The 18,774-nt window shown below is 33.1% G+C and overlaps 1 protein-coding gene across 1 annotated transcript in view; it reads right to left on the bottom strand.

Moving 5' to 3' along the window:
- Positions 1-2,132: 2,132 nt before the first annotated feature.
- LOC141333457 (metabotropic glutamate receptor 8-like) overlaps positions 2,133-18,774 on the bottom strand; it is a 275,377-nt gene continuing 258,735 nt past the window's right edge. Inside the window, exons 10-11 of the mRNA XM_073838473.1 lie at positions 6,863-7,109; positions 2,133-2,821 (exon numbers count right to left, since the gene is read on the bottom strand). Coding sequence (XP_073694574.1) covers positions 2,769-2,821; positions 6,863-7,109 — 300 coding nt within the window. The 3' untranslated portion in view covers positions 2,133-2,768. The remainder of the gene's footprint in view (positions 2,822-6,862; positions 7,110-18,774) is intronic.

Raw genomic sequence — 18,774 nt, 5'->3', positions numbered from 1 at the left:
TGCTCCCGGAAGCACGTTTGTACGGGGGGCAAAGTAATTGAATTAGCTCGGTGGAGATAGCAGGGATTAGCTCTTGAGAAGCAGCTCAGGTCCGGGGCAAACCGACAGCCTCCAGCGCTGCGGCGCAGGTCTCGCTCAGCACCTGCTATGTCAGTCCACACAAGCGGGAGGCGGTCGAGCCATAGGCGCTCTGCTGTCATTCAGGACTCAAGGCAAGGTCGATTCACCCAGAACATATCCTCACTGCTGGATATATGCAGGCACAAACTGGCACCTGTTCAAAACAATCTCAGTTCTCATTAAAAGCTCTGTCAAGACTGAAAAGTTAAAGGATTGGTTCACTTCCAGAATAAAATTTTTCTGATAATTTGCTCACCCCCATGTCATCCAAGATGTTCATGTCTTTCTTTTGTCAGTCGAAAAGAAATTAAGTTTTTTGAGGAAAACATTCTAGGATTGTTCTCCATATAGTGGACTTCAATGGGTTTTTATGCAGCTTCAAAGGGCTTTACATGTTCCCAGCCGAAGAAAAAGGGTCTTATCTGGCGAAACAATCTTGCATTTTCTAAAACTTTCTTTGTATGTTTACACTGGGTCAGAACTTTGGCCTACATCATGCATGACCTTTCCAACATGATTACATAATGCATAAAGTCGAGCTAGTGCAAGATGAAAAATTGTGCATATACATTTAATTTTTAATTTTTTTTTTTTTTTTTAGAAAATGGCAGATCATTTTGCTAGATAATGCTTATTCCTTGGCTGGGATTGTGTAGAGCCATTTGAAGCTGCAATTTATAATTTGGACCTTCAACCCCATTGAAGTCCTCTATATGGAGAAAAATCAATGTTTTCCTCAAAAAAACTTTTTTTTCAACTGAAGAGAGAAAGACGTGAACATCTTGGATGATATGGGGTGAGATAATTATCAGGAACTTTTATTCTGGAAGTGAACTAATTCTTTAAATAAACTCTTTTTAATTGATTTGTAATCGCCTTCGAATGTTTAACAGAAGAAAAGTACGGCTTTAAAATCATCATAAGTAGGCCTAAATTTACCTGTAAAATATATGTATTTCCAAATATTTTTTTCAATGCAAATATATGTGTATCAACTTTGCAGAAAAACCTGTTGCACAATTTATATGCCTTCTGTCATCTGATCCAGCAGTAAAGCAACAGTTCACGTGTATTTTTGCTGTCAAATCTATACTAAGAGTTTTTATCTTTTAATGAGCTTTATTTGCTCATTTCTCAATCATTGTTGTGCAAACATGCATTGCGTGTTTTGAAACTGCTATATTTATAAAACTAAGCATGTAAACATAATCTTAAACATATTAAGAGATATAAAGTGACAACTGATATTTATATGCATTTTAGGTAAGTAGTTTGTCACTGTTCTAAAAATCTCATTGATTTACATTATAAGCAATCAGAATTTCTCACTTTTTGGCCATATAAATATCAGCAACTGCACCAAATTTCTCAGTTTGGGCAAGGATTACCAAATGTTATGTTTGCATGTACAATATTTAAGTCTTAAGGCTATAGTTATAAACCTGTGCAGTATTTTAGTGTTTATCTTTGTAAGGGATCATGCAACCTTTGGCTAATGAATTTACATGACTTCTCAAGTTGTTCATAATCTCTGGATGAAAAATAAATTTTACAGGAATTGCACAAATAACCATTTATGGCAGATAAAAAAAAACTGTAAAAGTGATTTTCTGACTCCAGAAACAAAGAAAGTCAATGGCAATTTCTTTGTGACTGACTGCGATATTTACTAGCAATTTTTAATCTAAATTTTTTTTCTAGAAAATAGCTTTTTAGGATTTTTTTTATCTGCCCTCAAATCCCAATTGCCTGATATTTTCAGGTTTTCCATGACTGTGTTAATGCCTTGCACTAGAGACTTTCATTAGAAACACTGTAAACAAGAGATATCTTTCTCCAATAATAGAGCCCAATATGAACCTTAAAAATTCCCAGACGAACTGGGTTTATATGGGATACAGAGCCTCAAAAAAGAATTTGAGTTTTGGCCTCTGGTGGTGACTGAATATGAATGAGAGCGACGCTGAAATGAAAAACAAATCTCACTGTCAAATACACATCTAACAACGCTATACATTTGCAAAACATTCCTTTATTATAAATAAATCTTCTTCATTTTTTTGGTATAAAAACTAGCATGCTTCAACCATGGCATTTTACAGCTTCACAACCCTGCGGTTACGGTTCAGTCAGCCAATACAAGACACGTCATCTCAGAATGCAGGTTTCTGACAAAGTGGGACAAGAATGAAAAAATCTGCACGACCACAAAAATACAATAACAACAAACATAGTTTGACTCTGGTAGTTTTCATATATTTTCTCTTTTTTTTTTACAACCACATTTCCAAAGTTTTACCGTGAAGGTCTCCATCTGCAGAATGTTTACACGATTATTTGTGGAAAGGTTTTTTTTTTCGTATGACTGCAAGCCTGCACCTTCAGTTTTGTGAGTGTGTGCGTGTTCACGTGTGTTCATGGCAGGATCGGTAGCTCTTGAACGCAGGATAGCAGTCTCACTGGAAGGTCCCGTAAGTCCTTTCATGTCCCAGGAAGCTGCAGGTTTTAGATTGATGCAGAACGATATAAAATTCTCATGCTCAGATGCCCATTCCAGGTCCATTTGGCCGTCAGCGCATGTCACATGACAGACGTCCTGCTTCAGACAGGGCCCCGCCCTCGGCTCCGCCCACAGAGAGCGTGGCTCTTCAGATGGCATGATTGCTGTAGCTGACATATGTCGTCTTGGTGGAAGATGCTGCTGGAGAGGAAAACACATTAGAGAATCTCATCCGCTCTCACTCGACTGCATGTGCAGTACCTGTGCAAGTCAAGTGTTTTACTCAAGCATCATTTTACGATCACTGCACATAAAAATCTTCCAAACGGGGTTTTTGCAGCAATTCTATAGAAGTACTTCTGTAAAGACAACACCATTTTGAAAACACAGAAGTGTGAAGTTTTAAAGAACCCTTTACCACTATGCACAATAAAAAAGGTACCATAGATGTTAAACACTCTTCATGGAACATCAATGCCATTAAAGAGCAGGTCATTATTAAAGAGCAGTATATATCAACTGAGATATATACATCATATGAAAGCTCACTAATTGATGTATGGTTTGTTAGGATAGGACAATATTTGGCCGAGATACATCTATTTGAAAATCTGGAATCTGAGGGTGCAAAAAAATCAAAATACTGAGAAAATCACCTTTAAAGTTGTCCAAATTAAGTTCTTAACAATGCATATTACTAATCAAAAATTACATTTTGATATATTTATAGTAGGTATTTTACAAAAAATCTTCATGGAACATGATCTTTACTTAATTTCCTATTGATTTTTGGCATAAAAGAAATATCAATAATTTTGACCCATACTATGTATTTTTGGCTATTGCTACAAATATACCCCAGCGACTTAAGACTGGTTTTGTGGTCCAGGGTCACATATGGTTTTTTAAAACCTAAAACAGGTTTAAATGCATCTAAGGTCAGAAAACATTGCAATTTTCCCCAGAATATACATTTTTGGTTTGATGTTTTCTTGAACGAATCAGTGTTTTTAAGCAAATCTTCACTAGTCTCTCCATTTAAAGGAATAGTTCACCCAAAGATGAAAATAATTAAGATATTTTTAATTAAATTCAAGAGCTTTCTGACCCTGCATAAACAGCAATGGAACTACATGCATGCATCATGGTACTCTCCTGAATAAATTGTTGAATAAAGTCATTATTTTTGTTTTCTCATAGCTTCATAACATTATGGTTGAACTATTGATGTCAAATGGACTACTTTAACAATGTCCTTACTACATTTCTGGGCCTTCACTCTTTAAAATAAAGGCGCTTTAAAAGGTTCTTCACAGCGATGCCTTAGAACCGGGGTACCCTTCCTCCAGAGTTCAGTTCCAACCCTGATCGAACACACCTGTCTGTAATTATCAAGTGCTCCTATAAATCCTAATAAGTTGGTTCAGCTGTGTTTGATCAGAGTTGGAGCTGCACTCTGCAGGAAGGTAGATCTCCATGAACAGGGTTGGGCATCCCTGCTTTTGTAACGACATGAGTGTGAGTAATTAAAGAGTTTTCATCTTTGGGTGAAATATCCCTTAATAAACACTCTTTAAACAGAACTTTAACTTTAACGTTCTCTCAAAGTTACAAATAAAATTTCTTCCAAACATTAGTAGAACATATGTGACCCTGGACCACAAAACGCATCTTAAGTAGCATGGGTATATTTCTAGCAATAGCCAAAATTATAGATTTTTCTTTTATGCCAAAAATCATTCGAACATTAAGGAATGATTATGTTCCATGAAGATATTTTGTCAAAATTAGTTTTTGATTAGTAATATGCATTGCTAAGAACTTCATTTAGACAATTTTAAAGGCAGTTTTCTCAGTATTTAGATTTTTTTTTGCACCCTCAGATTGTTAGTCCAAAAATTTGTTTTAAAAATTGTTTTATTTCGACCAAATATTGTCCTAACAAACCATAAATCAACGGAAAGCTTATTTATTCAGCTTTTAGGTAATACAAAAATCTCAGTTTTAAAAAATGTACCCTTATGACTGGTTTTGTGGTCTAGGGTCACATTTGTCCAAAGTTATCTGGCATTTAACAATGTTTTCAAAATGTTACCAAAAAAAATAATATTTTTAAATTTTTCATTGAATATATTTTCCTGAAATGTTCAACGTTTTTTTTTTTTTTTTAAATGAAAGCTGTTTCAGAATGTTCAGAGAAAATTCAAAAGTGAAGGTTCCATAATGTTTTCAAAAAGATAAAACGGAATGTTCCCTCATTTTAAAATCTTTACATTTTGAATGTTTAAAGAATATTTACAAATAATGTTTTTATACTGTAATAGAAATGTTAGCTAGGTGTTCTTAAAACAGATGGCGTAAAAATGAAACCTGTCTATAGGGTTACAGAACAAATCTTTTTGGTGAACAGATTTATAAGAGTCACTAATAATCAAAAACTCCAACCACTACTGGCTAGCCGCATTTCTGTTTCCTTCTCCAAAACCTTTCTTCTCATCTCTTTTCTAAATGAAAGTCTCACAGTGGCCAAGAATTAAGCACAAACTTGTCTAATTCAGTCAGCAAATGTTTGGGGTGGTCTTGATACTGATGCACGAGTTGCGCTTTAATGTTTCATAAGGCAAAGCATCACCTGCAGCACAGAACAAAATAATTGGCTTGATGACTTAAAATGGGCTTACTTCCCCTCGAAGCTTTGGATCACTTCTGAGTGATTAAATTTTCAACACCACATAATCCAGCACTTTTGAGAAGAAAAAAAAAGAGCCCGAAAATGTATCAAGCTGGCAAATAACGCAGCTAGTCGGATGTGCTAATCAAACCGCGAACATTGATGTCACACTTTATTTTGCCTGTCTACCTCTGGCAAACATCTCAGCGGGAAACTTTTGGTCTTCAAGGCTTGCGTTTGGTTAAGTCTACTATTTTGTGCTAAACAGATGTTCTACATACTGGAACATTTAGTACACATCTGGAGGAAAAGATGTGACACTAACAGAGCAGAGATAGAGTGCAAAAGTGACCGCAACAGCCTTTGGTTATTAAAGCATATTTCCTATTCATTTTTTTTTAAAACCAGCTGGCTCTGAGATGATTCATAGCATTCGATTCAAAGCAAAAAAAATATATTTAAAAATCAGACTAAATTTACACCTTTTTTGTGCAAATTAATGAATTTTTTCACGGTTTTATCATGATTCTTTGTCATGTTGGTTTTACTATTTTGCAAGTTGTCTGAGCAGTACAGCCAAACTAATTTCCCTATTTTAAAACCAAAGCCTTACATGGTAACACAATCTAAAATAAAAAGAGTGGCAGATGTTTAGACCAAAGTAGGCGAAGACAAAAATCTCTGTCATTATTTTATCTTTGTTATTAAAAAATATGAACACTTCTGCACTTTCTATACTATATACTTCAGTGCGGTAAAAGTACTACAATTTAATATACTAGTGATTTTATAATAAATTGAAAAGCAAGACATCTTGAAAAAACTAGGGCTGCAGCCAATGATTGATCCTCTGCTGCCATCTTCTGGTTATTTCATGACATTTTCTTAAAAAGACATTGTTTCGAAAAGAGATGTTTTCCATGCCGTCTTTATGAATGAAAAGTGAATCTTTGAAGTGAATTTTATTGCACAGTTGTGGAGTTAAAAAATAATAAAGGCTTTAAAATATTACTCGGCATTTCAATTATATTTTGTTAAATAACATAAAACTGAATGTTCTTGCCGCTATCATAATTTACAATGTTGCAATTATTATTTTTCTCAGTTTCTGATAAGAATGAGGCGGTAGAGGATTCTCAAGAGTGTCCACCTATATGTAGCACATATAAAATGAGCTTCAGCAGAAGTTTACGAGCTGGTGTATCGTTATGCGGAAGTTCAATCGACAGCATGTTTAGTTCTGTCGCTTTAAGAGCTGCACGCATCTAATATACAGGCACGCATCCATTTTTCTCTCAACTGTTAACTTTCATTTTAAACAACCAACTGTATTTATATGTAATCCTTGTATGTTTTTGACGGTATTAGTGAATCAGATGTGAAAGATAACTAACGAAATAACGTTATATAGGCTTTAAAGCATATGCATTTTTTGTCTTTTTAAACACAACTTCATATTAACATATTAACTAGCTCTAAGTAGGTGGCATTCTCACCTTAAAACTGTGAAAAATACTAAAAATCACTAATGGGATTTGCAGTATTTTGGTCTACATGAGTGAAGGACTCACTGTTGGTCTCCATGCTCTCACAAAGCTCGGTCTTCACTTCCCCGTTGGGCCGGTCGCTCCCCTTCTGTACTAGTTTTCCTGACATGGTGGCGGCAGTGACGATCGCTTTGAAGCTGCGCTTGCGCTTGGGCACGTTCTGCTCCGGGTGGAAGATGATGATGTAAACTTTGGGCATGTACAGCATCCCCAGAGACACAGACGCACTGAGGCTGAGGGAGATGGTGAGGGTGGTGGTCTGGATGTACATCTGAAAGCAACACACATCACATGGGAACAGAGAGAGAGAGAGGCAGAGTCAAGGTAAGTCAGAGAAAGGTTCGATTTGTATGCAGTTCCTTTCTTTAGAGCTTGACATCTCTCTAGGCAGTTTCTGGATCTTTTGCACAATTTAAAACCTTCAGAAATGTAACAGTGGCTTCTGTAAGGCCTAGCAAATATACAAGTTACAATAAAGTCATCAAAAAAAAAACAAAACAAAAAAAAACATTTTGATGCCAATGTGAAGTATCATACAGATTGATATCATATAGTTAATATTTAACAAATGTAATAATAACAACAAAAACAATGACATTTAACATGAGTTGACAAAACATGCCAGGAACATTTTTCACATGACAAATGACAAAACTAAGATGTTGCATTACAATAAATAAATAAATAAATGCATGCATTGTGACATTATTTTCATGACAATTAAGTGCATGTCTAAATAAATACATAAAAAGTGATAAAAAAAACATTATTGTATGTGAAAGATTTTTTTAAATCAAACTTGTCATAATTATAAGAAGAAAAAACATTTCAAATTTTAAGTCAATAATGAAAAAGAAAATTGGAATTATAAGATAAATGCCTTTGGAATTATAAAATATAAAGTCAAAATGAAATAAAATGATAATTAAAGTTGCAATTATGAGATAAAATCCTAATTCTGAGAATCAATGTGTAATTGTGATGTGATATAATATAAAGACAACTGTAGGAAATACTGTAAGGTTGGGATCTTGAAAAGTCAAAATAAAATCAATTATTAAAAATAGTCAAAATTATGATATATAAAGTCATATTTATAAGAAATACATTTTGAATGATACATTTAAAGAGAATTGTGATTTTAAAAAGTTGGAATTATGAGGTATAAAGTTATAATCATGAGAAATACATTTGAAATTATGAGATGCAAATAAAATATGAAAAATAATATCAGAATTGAGAGATATAAAGTCACAATCATGAGAAATAATCAATTATCTGGGAAAAAAACATTTGGAATTATAAGATATAAAAATCAAATAAAATGAGAAATAAAGTTGTATTATGAGATAAAATTACAAGAATAAATGTGTAATTATAAAGGCAACTGTAAGAAATAAGGTTAAGATTATGAGATATAAAGTCAAAATTCTGATATATGAAGTCATAATTATAAGAAATACATTTTGAATTATGAGATTTAAAGAGAATTATGAAAATAAATAAAGTTAGAATTATGAGATATAAAGTCATTTATGGAAAACAAATTTGGAATTATGAGATACAAAAAAATTATGAAAAATAAAATCAGAATTATGAGTTATAAAGTCTAATTATTAGAAATAAAGTTGAAATTATGAGATAGAAAGTCATAACTGTGAGAAATAATAATTATCAGAAAAAAATGTGGAATTATGAACATAAAGTTAAAATTAAATAAAAGGAGAAATAAAGTTGTGATTATGAGACAAAATTATGTGAAGTCATAATTATAAGGAATAAATTTGGAATTATGAGATTTAAACAGAATTATAATAAATAAAGCTGGAATTATGAGATATAAATTAATTTATGAGAAATAAACTAAAAAATTATGAGACAAAGATGATTATAAAAATAAAGTCAGTAGCATTTCTTATACTGCCTTTAATTCATTATAATTCAAATGTGAAAATGACAAATAATTGTGCTGTAATACAAAAATGGACTTATTTCAAAACATTTTAAATCCATCAATAAAAGTGTCAGAAATTAGGAGCAAAAATATTTTTCCCAAGGTCAATTTTTGATTATGTGCATAATAAAAGAAAAAAAAAGAAAAAAAAGAAAAGAAATTGATGCTCAAATCAAAAAACAAAAATGTGATGCGGAAACAATTTTGGCTCGGAAATTGCTAGTAAATTTCACAAATAATTACAAGGAAATGGCAAGTAACTTTTAAGTGTGACATTTTAAAATAGAAAGACTGAAATAGCATTTCCTTGCAAAAGGAACTCCAATAATCTTTTATTTATTGAACTTTGAAAAATCATTTTTACACTACGTTGTGTTTTTGCTATTCACCAGGCTTCTTGAGTTTGATAAGGATTCACAGAATCTCTAAGACCTCCACACACACACACACACACACACACACATGTTGGGTTTACATGTTTTATGGGGACATTCCATAGGCGTAATGGTTTTTATACTGTACAAACCGTACTTTCTATCGCCCTACACCTACCCTACACCTAAACCTAGCCCTCACAGGAGATTGTGCACACTTTTACTTCATCAAAAAAACTCATTGTGCATGATTTATAAGCCTGTTTCCTCATGGGGACCTGAGAAATGTCCCCACAAGGTCAAAATCTACTGGTATTACTATCCTTGTGGGGACATTTGGTCCCCGCAACGTGATGAATACCAGGTACACACACACGCACGCACGCACGCACGCACGCACGCACGCACGCACGCACGCACACACGCACGCACACACACACACACACACACACACACACACACATCAAGACTTCTCCGATGCTGAAAGCATAATTAGTGGCTGATAAGGACACATGCTCACACTCAGAGACAGATTTACAACTTTCCTTAATTAGAATTTAAAAAATGAAAGCTCTTACTCAATTAACAGACATGAGCACACACAACACACTCAGTCCTGTGAACACACACACACACACACACACACACACACACACACACACACACACACACACACACACACACACACACACACACAGGCGAACAGAAGAAGAATCCTCAAAGGCTAAGCACTCATGTGTATCTTTGTCTCCAGCAGGGGGTAAGAATCACAGAGAACGACTGCTAGCAGATGGCGAGACACGCAGAGTGAAACCAGAGACAGATAATAGTAAGTGTGCTAATGTAGAAGCGTAATGAAAAAGCATCGGTCAGAGAGCAGCTCCAGCCGACCACTGAACCATAACGGGACTGGACTGGATGGCACTGGCGAGTGTGCTAACGTATTCAGAGCGGAGATCAGTGTGGTTTTCGAGACTATCCACTGGAGTAGATGCTTGGTGACATTTACAGAGCCAACAGAAACAAGCTGGAGCATACAATATGAGCTGCCAAATGTTCAATACACACTAGATAAGGCATAATATAGCAGGTAAAGATATAAAATAACAATAATAAAACAGCATATTTTTACACTAAAGAATGGAGTAATGATGTTAAAAATGCAGCTTTGCATCACAGAAATAAACTAGTTTGACAACAAACTTGAGAAAGCCTAGCCTGAAGCAGTTGTACAAGTATGAAAGATGATGTTGCTGGCATGATTTAGCACATTGCTTACGTGATTTAACAAGTTTTTAACATGTTTTAGCATTATTAGCTTGTTGCTTGCATTTTTATAGGCTGGTTACAATGTTGTTAGCATGATTAGCATGTTACGAGCATGTTGTTAACATTATTCACAAGTTACTAGCACAGTTCTAGCTTGATTAACAAGTTACTACCCTGTCATTAGCATGATTAGCAAGTTACTACTAGGTTTTCTTGCATGTTTAACATGTTACTAGCATGTTTCTAACATGATCAGCATGTTTTTAGCATGATATAAGCATATTACTTGCATGTTGTTAGCATTATTTGCAGGTTACTAGCATGGTTAGCAAGTTACTAGCATTACTAGCATGTTATTAGCATGCTGTTAGCATGTTTTAGCATGATTAACAAGTTACTAGCATGATTCTAGCATGTTACGACCATGTTGCTAGCATGTTGCTAACACGTTTCTAGCATAATTAACAAGTTACTAGCATGTTTGTAGAATTATTACCAAGTTACTAATATGTTGCAAGCATGATTAGCAAGTTACTAGAATGATTTTAACATTATTAACATTTTTGTAACATGTTTAACAGTTTTCTACCATGATTAGCAAGTTTACTAGCATGAATCTACCATGATTAGGCTTTTGCTAACATGATTCTAACATGATTAGCATGTTACTAACATGGATATAGCATGATTAGCATTTTACAAGCATGTTTCTAACATGATTAGCATGTTAATAACATGGATGTAGCATGATTAGCATGTTACTAACATGTTTCTAGCATGATTAGCATGTTACTAGCATGTTGCTAACACGAAAATAGCATGATTAACATGTTGATAGCATGTTTCTAGCATAATTAGCATTTGCTAACATAATTCTAGCATGATTAACAAGTAAATAGCATGTTGCTAGCATGATTTTAGCATGAATATAAAATTTACTAGCATACTAACATAAATATATGTTACTAGCATGTTTCTAGCATGATTAGCATGTTACTAGCATGTTGATAACATGAATATAACATGATTAGCATGTTGGTAACATGTTTTTAAAATAATTAGCATGTTGCTAATGTAATTCTAACATGATTAACAAGTAAATAGCATGTTACTAATATGATTAGCATGATACTAGCATGATTATAGAATTATTAGCAAGTTATTAGCATGTTACTAACATGGATATAACATGATTAATAAGTTACTAACATGATTCTAGCACGATTAGCATGTTGCTAATATGATTAACAAGTTACTAACATGTTTCTAGCATGATTCTAGCACGATTAGCAAGTTACTAGCATGATTCTAGCACGATTAGCATGTTGCTAACATGATTAGCAAGTTACTAGCATGATTCTAGCCCGATTAGCATGTTGATAACATTATTAACAAGTTACTAGCATGTTTCTAACATGATTAGCATGTTGCTAACACGATTAACAAGTTACTAGCATGTTTCTAGCATGATTCTAACATGATTCTAGCACGATTAGCATGTTGCTAACATGATTAGCAAAGTTACTAGCATGTTTCTAGCATGATTCTAGCATGATTAGCATGTTGCTAACATGATTAGCAAGTTACTAGCATGTTTCTAGCATGATTCTAGCATGATTAGCATGTTGCTAACATGATTAACAAGTTATTAACATGTTTCTAGCATGATTCTAACACGATTAGCATGTTGCTAACATGATTAGCAAGTTACTAGCATGTTTCTAGCATGATTCTAGCATGATTAGCATGTTGCTAACACGATTAACAAGTTACTAGCATGATTCTAGCACGATTAGCATGTTGCTAATATGATTAGTAAGTTACTAGCACGATTCTAGCACGATTAGCATGTTGTTAACATGATTAGCAAGTTACTAGCATGTTTCTAGCATGATTCTTCTAACACGATTAGCACGTTGCTAACATGATTAACAAGTTACTAACATGTTTCTAGCATGATTCTAGCATGATTAGCATGTTGCTAACATGATTAGCAAGTTACTAGCATGTTTCTAGCATGATTCTAGCACGATTAGCATGTTGCTAACATGATTAGCAAGTTACTAGCATGTTTCTAGCATGATTCTAGCACGATTAGCATGTTGCTAACACGATTAACAAGTTACTAGCATGATTCTAGCACGATTAGCATGTTGCTAACATGATTAGCAAGTTATTAGCACGATTCTAGCACGATTAGCATGTTGCTAACATGATTAGCAAGTTACTAGCATGTTTCTAGCATGATTCTTCTAGCACGATTAGCATGTTGCTAACATGATTAACAAGTTACTAGCATGTTTCTAGCATGATTCTAGCATGATAAACATGTTGCTAACATGATTAGCAAGTTACTAGCATGATTCTAGCACGATTAGCATGTTGCTAACATGATTAACAAGTTACTAGCATGTTTCAAGCAAGATTCTAGCATGATTAGCATGTTGCTAACATGACTAACAAGTTACTAGCATGTTGTTACCATGGTTAGCAATAATAATAATAATAATATTAATATTTAGATAGTAGATCAGTGCATTGGCTTTCTCAAGTCAACTTAATTAATTTTTTTAATGTATTTAAACAGAAAATGTTTTTTTTTTATTGTAATATTATTTCACATTTTAACAGTTTTTGCTGTTGATCATTTATAAAATACATATCATTTAATTTCTACATTTTGATATATGTGTATACTGCCCTCCAAAGGCAAAGAGCAGTAACTACACATTTGGTCAAGATTGAGTTTGACTTTGTGACAACTGGCAAAGTCTCCTGGTTCAATTGTGCCCCGTTTCAGAGAAACGAGAGTGTCAACATGTTTGAATCGCTGGTGTAAACATTTTAAAGGCATTTTTCTCAGTTTCAGTGTTGGCGTAGTTACTGCGCTTTGCCTTTGGAGGGCAATATATCATCCTTACACACAGACAGCACAGAGCACCTCAAGCACTGAATGTGTTTCTAAGGTCAGAAATTGCAGGTAATCACCTGAGAGTGTCTCCGCGGATATCGATCCAAAGCGGTCTGGCACAGATTGGAGGTTTTCCACTAAAAGCTACATATTACTCAGCGTTAATTTGCCTCTAGATCAAAGAAATCACTTCAGACTAACAACCTTCCCGTTGACACCAGTCAGAGGAAACACTGCTCATTATATGTAATCACCAAACTTTGGACTTCTCAGAAACTTCGGCTTTAAACGTCCGCTTTTTCGGGGACAGCTATAGAATACGTGACAGCTCTGATGCTATTTGCCATCATCTTCCACTCGGCGGGAATATAATGCATCGATCCGAGCGTCTGTGCTGTATTATGACCGCCGGCTCTGGCAGAAACACCACATATCAGTGGCTTACGCTGTTAGATCTTAATACTCCCATAAACCCCCAGGACCCAGACAGAACTTTAAAAACACAGTCACTGAACCAGAGAGACTTCACAGTCGCCGTGTTTCATTTTAATTTTAGTTCAGTTTTTAGTAATTTTGTGCTGTGCTTTTGTTCTGTTTGAGTTTTATTTTAGAGCATCAAAACAAACTAAATGAAAATGAGAAATTAGTAAATTAAGTAGTAAATTAGTAAAAAAAAAAAAAAAAAAAAAAAGTAAATTAGAAAAAAGTCAAAAATAAGATATATGAAGTCATAAGAAATGCATTTTGAATTGAGATTTAAAATCATTTATGAGAAATTAATTTCGAATTATGAGATATAAAGTCATAATTATGAGAAATAGTATACTGCTTTTATTTGTAATTTAATATTTAAATAAATGTGAAAACAACAAATAATTGTGCTGGAATAAATGTATTTATTTATTTAATTTCACAATATCGATATCAAATCCATCAATAAAAGTGTCAGAAATTAGGTGCAAAAATATTTTCTACCCTAGATAATTTTTTGAAAATAAATAAATAAATAAAATAAAATATTAAAATTGTTTTTTTGCTGCTTGTTAAAGTGCAGTAGTTTTATGTAAATTATCATTTTTTTTTTTTTTTTTTTTTAGTTTTAGTTGACTACAATAACCCTGATTTCTTGATAAATAATTAATAATTTTGTTTGAAAAAAAAAAAACAATAGAAAAACTGACATTACCTCATAAAAATAAGTTAAGCATGTTTTAACTTTATTTTATGAGTTGTACAAGGTTCAGCCAGGTTTAAGCCAGTTTAATGGAAATTAAGTTCAACTTATTTTTACATTCAAACATAAACATTTTAAGTAACACTTAAAGCCTTTATACTGTATATATAATGCAATATAAAGGTCATTTTAATGCATTAATGATGTCTTTTAATGCACCTAATACATTGTACAATCTCATGAATAACTGTAACCACAGTGTATATATGCAGTTACAGTTATAATGCATTATACCCTTTATAAACCCTTTATAATGCAGTATACATGAAGAATTTAAGTAAAGTGTAACCATATTTTATTTATTGAAGTTTTAAGATCACTATAGATCATGTTTTTAAAATAAACACACTTTATATCATCATATATCATATCATAATTTTTTTTGTAAATCAATTTTATTCATTAAAAAAAAAATAATATATATATATATATTTTTTTTTTTGTTAAAAAGGTAGCATTTTTCTTTGTGCCAGAAACTGTTTTTTTAACTAATTTAGTTAACAGTAATAACACTGACTTCTTAAAAACAATTTCTTTTTTTTAATAAAAGCAATAGAAATGGTGTTTGACAAGAATATCAATAAATATTTTAATATCTGTGGTGGCATAAGAGATCATGTCTTTGAAATAAAATTTGATTTATTTATTACACTTCATTAATTATTAGTCAATATTTGAAGAGCTCAGATGTAAAAGCATCTAAGTGCCATCTGATATTTTCTTCTAAAATGAGCATTTTTATTATATTTATGTTCAGTTATTTCAATTTAATCGCATAGAAAAGGACCTATACATTGCCATTAGAGTAAAATGATTATACTTTACCATAAAAATGTCCATTTTAGATATGACTTCTTGACTTGATGACTATTTCTGGCCTTTTAATTGTACTGTACCTTTAAGAAAAACTCCAACGTAGGCGTGTTAACAGCGAAAGTCAATTTGTTTAAAGTTCAGTCATTTTCACAGCTACTCTAGATCTGGGCAGGAGGTTTAGAGCTTTAAAAGTTACAGTAAAATACATCAAACTCTATCAATCAATGTAAATTTGATTCCTCATGACATGACCCCCCTAAGGCCTTAAAGTTAGAATAACAATGGAAAATTCCTGCCAAATAGAGGTTACATCAAATCTCAAAGGGTTTTAAAACATTTCCCAGTGGGGTTGGAATAGAATCAGCCATATATAAGCCAGATGAATAATTAAAACAAAAATCACAGCAGAGTGCATTGAATTTCTGAACATAAAGAGGTCGAGCACGTATGACTGTGTGAATGAACGCCGTCACACTGAGCACTTCATCACATGTCGATTACACAGAAGTTCCTCGAGTGCTCTTGAGGTCTGAATTAAACAGACGATTGTAGCACACAGAACTGTATTTAAAGTCTGCATTATACTTTTCCTTAATGCATTTCAGAGACAGAGCCAAATAACCCTGCAGGTATCCAGTTGTATGCTTTTACACAAGATCTGAGCTGTAACGTGAGGAAAACAACTGAAGTATACACTCGCTCACAGATGCATTGCTGTAACATGGTTTGCCAATGTTGTATTATAATGACACAATAATATGTGACCCTGGACCACAAAACCAGTCATAAGGTAAAATTTTACAAAACTGAGATGTATACAACATATGAAAGCTCAATAAATAAGCTTTCTATTGATGTATGGTTTGTAAGGAAAGGACAATATTTGGCCGAGATACATCTATTTGAAAATCTGGAATCTGGAATCTAAATACTGAGAAAATCACCTTTAAAGTTGTCCAAATGAAGTTCTTAACAATGCATATTACTAATCAAAAATTACGTTTTGATATATTTATAGTAGGAATTTTACAAAAAATCTTAATGGAACATGATCTTTACTTAATTTCCTAATGATTTTTGGCATAAAAGAAAAATCTATAATTTTGACCCATACAATGTATTTTTGGTTATTGCTACAAATATACCCCAGCGACTTAAGACTGGTTTTGTGGTCCAAGGTCACATATGTGACCATGTACCACAAAACCAGTCATAAGGGCCCTTTTTTTATGTATGGTTTGTTAGGATAGGGCAATATTTAGCTGAGATCAAAATATTGAGAAAGTTGCATTTAAAGTTGTCCAGATGAAGTTCTTAGCAATGCATATTACTAATCAAAAATTTTTTGTACAATATTTTTACTTAATATCCTAATGAATTTTGGCATAAAAGAAAATCAATAATTTTGACTCATACAATGTATTTTTGGCTATTACTACAAATATACCCGTGTTTATGGCTGGTTTTGTGGTCCAGGGTCACATATATGCAACAAACAAACAAATATCAAATTCTTTTATTTATTTTTAAACTGCATATATATACAGCCAGAAGATAAAAATAATATTTGTCTTAATAATCTTTCATCAAAATATAATCATTAACTTAACTTAGAAATACTAATAATTAATAATTACAGATTTCATTTTGGTGTCCTCACACTAAGTGTACTTAGAGTAATACATTATGTATAATTACACACAACTAATTACCTGCAACTTAAATAACTGCATTACAAATGCAATGCAAAAATGTGAAAGAATGTTTTTTTATACTATATATTTGTTAAAAAATGAGACGATGTTCGCAAACCTCACATTCTATAATGCAATGGATTTCAAGGTGAAACAGGCTATGAAATGAGACAACTAATAATCTAATTATATAAGTGAATATGGTTAAACTATATTTTAAAGTTTTCTTGTTGCAGCGCAATACATATTTAATATTTATAAACTACATGCACTTATTACTATAGGCTTTAGTTTAGGGTTAGATGCATGTAATTATATGTTATTACTACAGTAGGTACATTTAAGAAGATCTAAAATCTGAGGGTACAAAAAAAAAAAAAAATCTAAATATTGAGAAAGTTGTCCAAATGAAGTGCATATTACTAATTAAAAATGAATTTTTGATATATTTACGGTAGGAAATGTACAAAATATCTTCATGGCACATGATCTTTACTTAATATCCTAATGATTTTTGGCATAAAAGAAAAATGTATAATTTTGACCCATGCAATGTGTTTTTGGCTATTGCTACAAATATACCCATGCTACTTAAGACTGGCTTTGTGGTCCAGGGTCACAATAAATAAATAATGTACTTAAATAAATTACTATATTATAGATTAAAGATTAAGATGATAGGCATGACTTTTTCTCTGTATATTCATTCGTTCTGAATCCTTGCTATTAAATTCTGTTTAGATTTTCTCTAGCTTTTGGGTCAGAGCTTGTGTGTTTTTGGTCTCGTTGCCTTATTCCTGATCCGTTTCCTTCCGCCCACCCAAACAGAGCTACGGATTGCAATAAAATCTGAATTACTGTTGCCGCATGATCCGATAGCGGAGCGCACGCACACACAGAGCTCACATGGTGCTCTGTCTCCAGAAACGACCTGCGCCGTGTCAGTCATTCCTCTGCCTGCCAATTCCTCTGGTGTTTCATGAAGCCTCTCAATGCCCCTGTGTCACTCTTAATTAGTTTTGAAGGATCCTCGTACAGAAGCAGCCAGCAGACTATCAGCCTGGACTTCTAATAGTTCTCCATTTCCAAAGCCTGCGGCTCACAGAAGTCATTTGAACAGGTTTGTAAAGGCGATTTCTCAAGTGACGGCACATGCTATTTTCTAGGCCAGAGAGCACAACCCCATGTGTAGGTGATGGAGGGTGGGCAAACATGGTGGGGAGTGTGGGATAGTAAATGTAAAATTCATTCAAAAACAGGTCACAGAACTACACTATTCCTTTACTTTTCTGACCAAAATCATATTTCACTCAACAGGCAACAAGTAAACATCACGTGCAGTGGAACTGAGTGGAACAAAAACAAAATATAAAACCATCAAAAGCATTTTGTTGTTAAAATAAACATTAACTGAAAAAAATATATAAATATATTTACCACCAGTCAAAAATTTTAATGTATCTTCTACTCACCAAGCCTGCATTTATTTGATCCAAAGTACAGCAAAAACAGTAAAAAGATGAAATATTTTTACTATTTAAAATTACTGTTTTCTATTTGAATATATTTCAAAATGTAATTTATTCCTGTGATTTCAAAGCTGAATTAGCATAATTACTCCAGTCACTCGATCCTTTAGAAATCATTCTAATATTATGATTTGCTGCTCAAAAAAAAAAAAAAT

Source organism: Garra rufa, chromosome 4, assembly GCF_049309525.1.
Source record: "Garra rufa chromosome 4, GarRuf1.0, whole genome shotgun sequence".
NCBI classification, from domain to species: Eukaryota; Metazoa; Chordata; class Actinopteri; order Cypriniformes; family Cyprinidae; genus Garra; species Garra rufa.
This window is presented reverse-complemented; position numbering and strand designations above follow the sequence as displayed.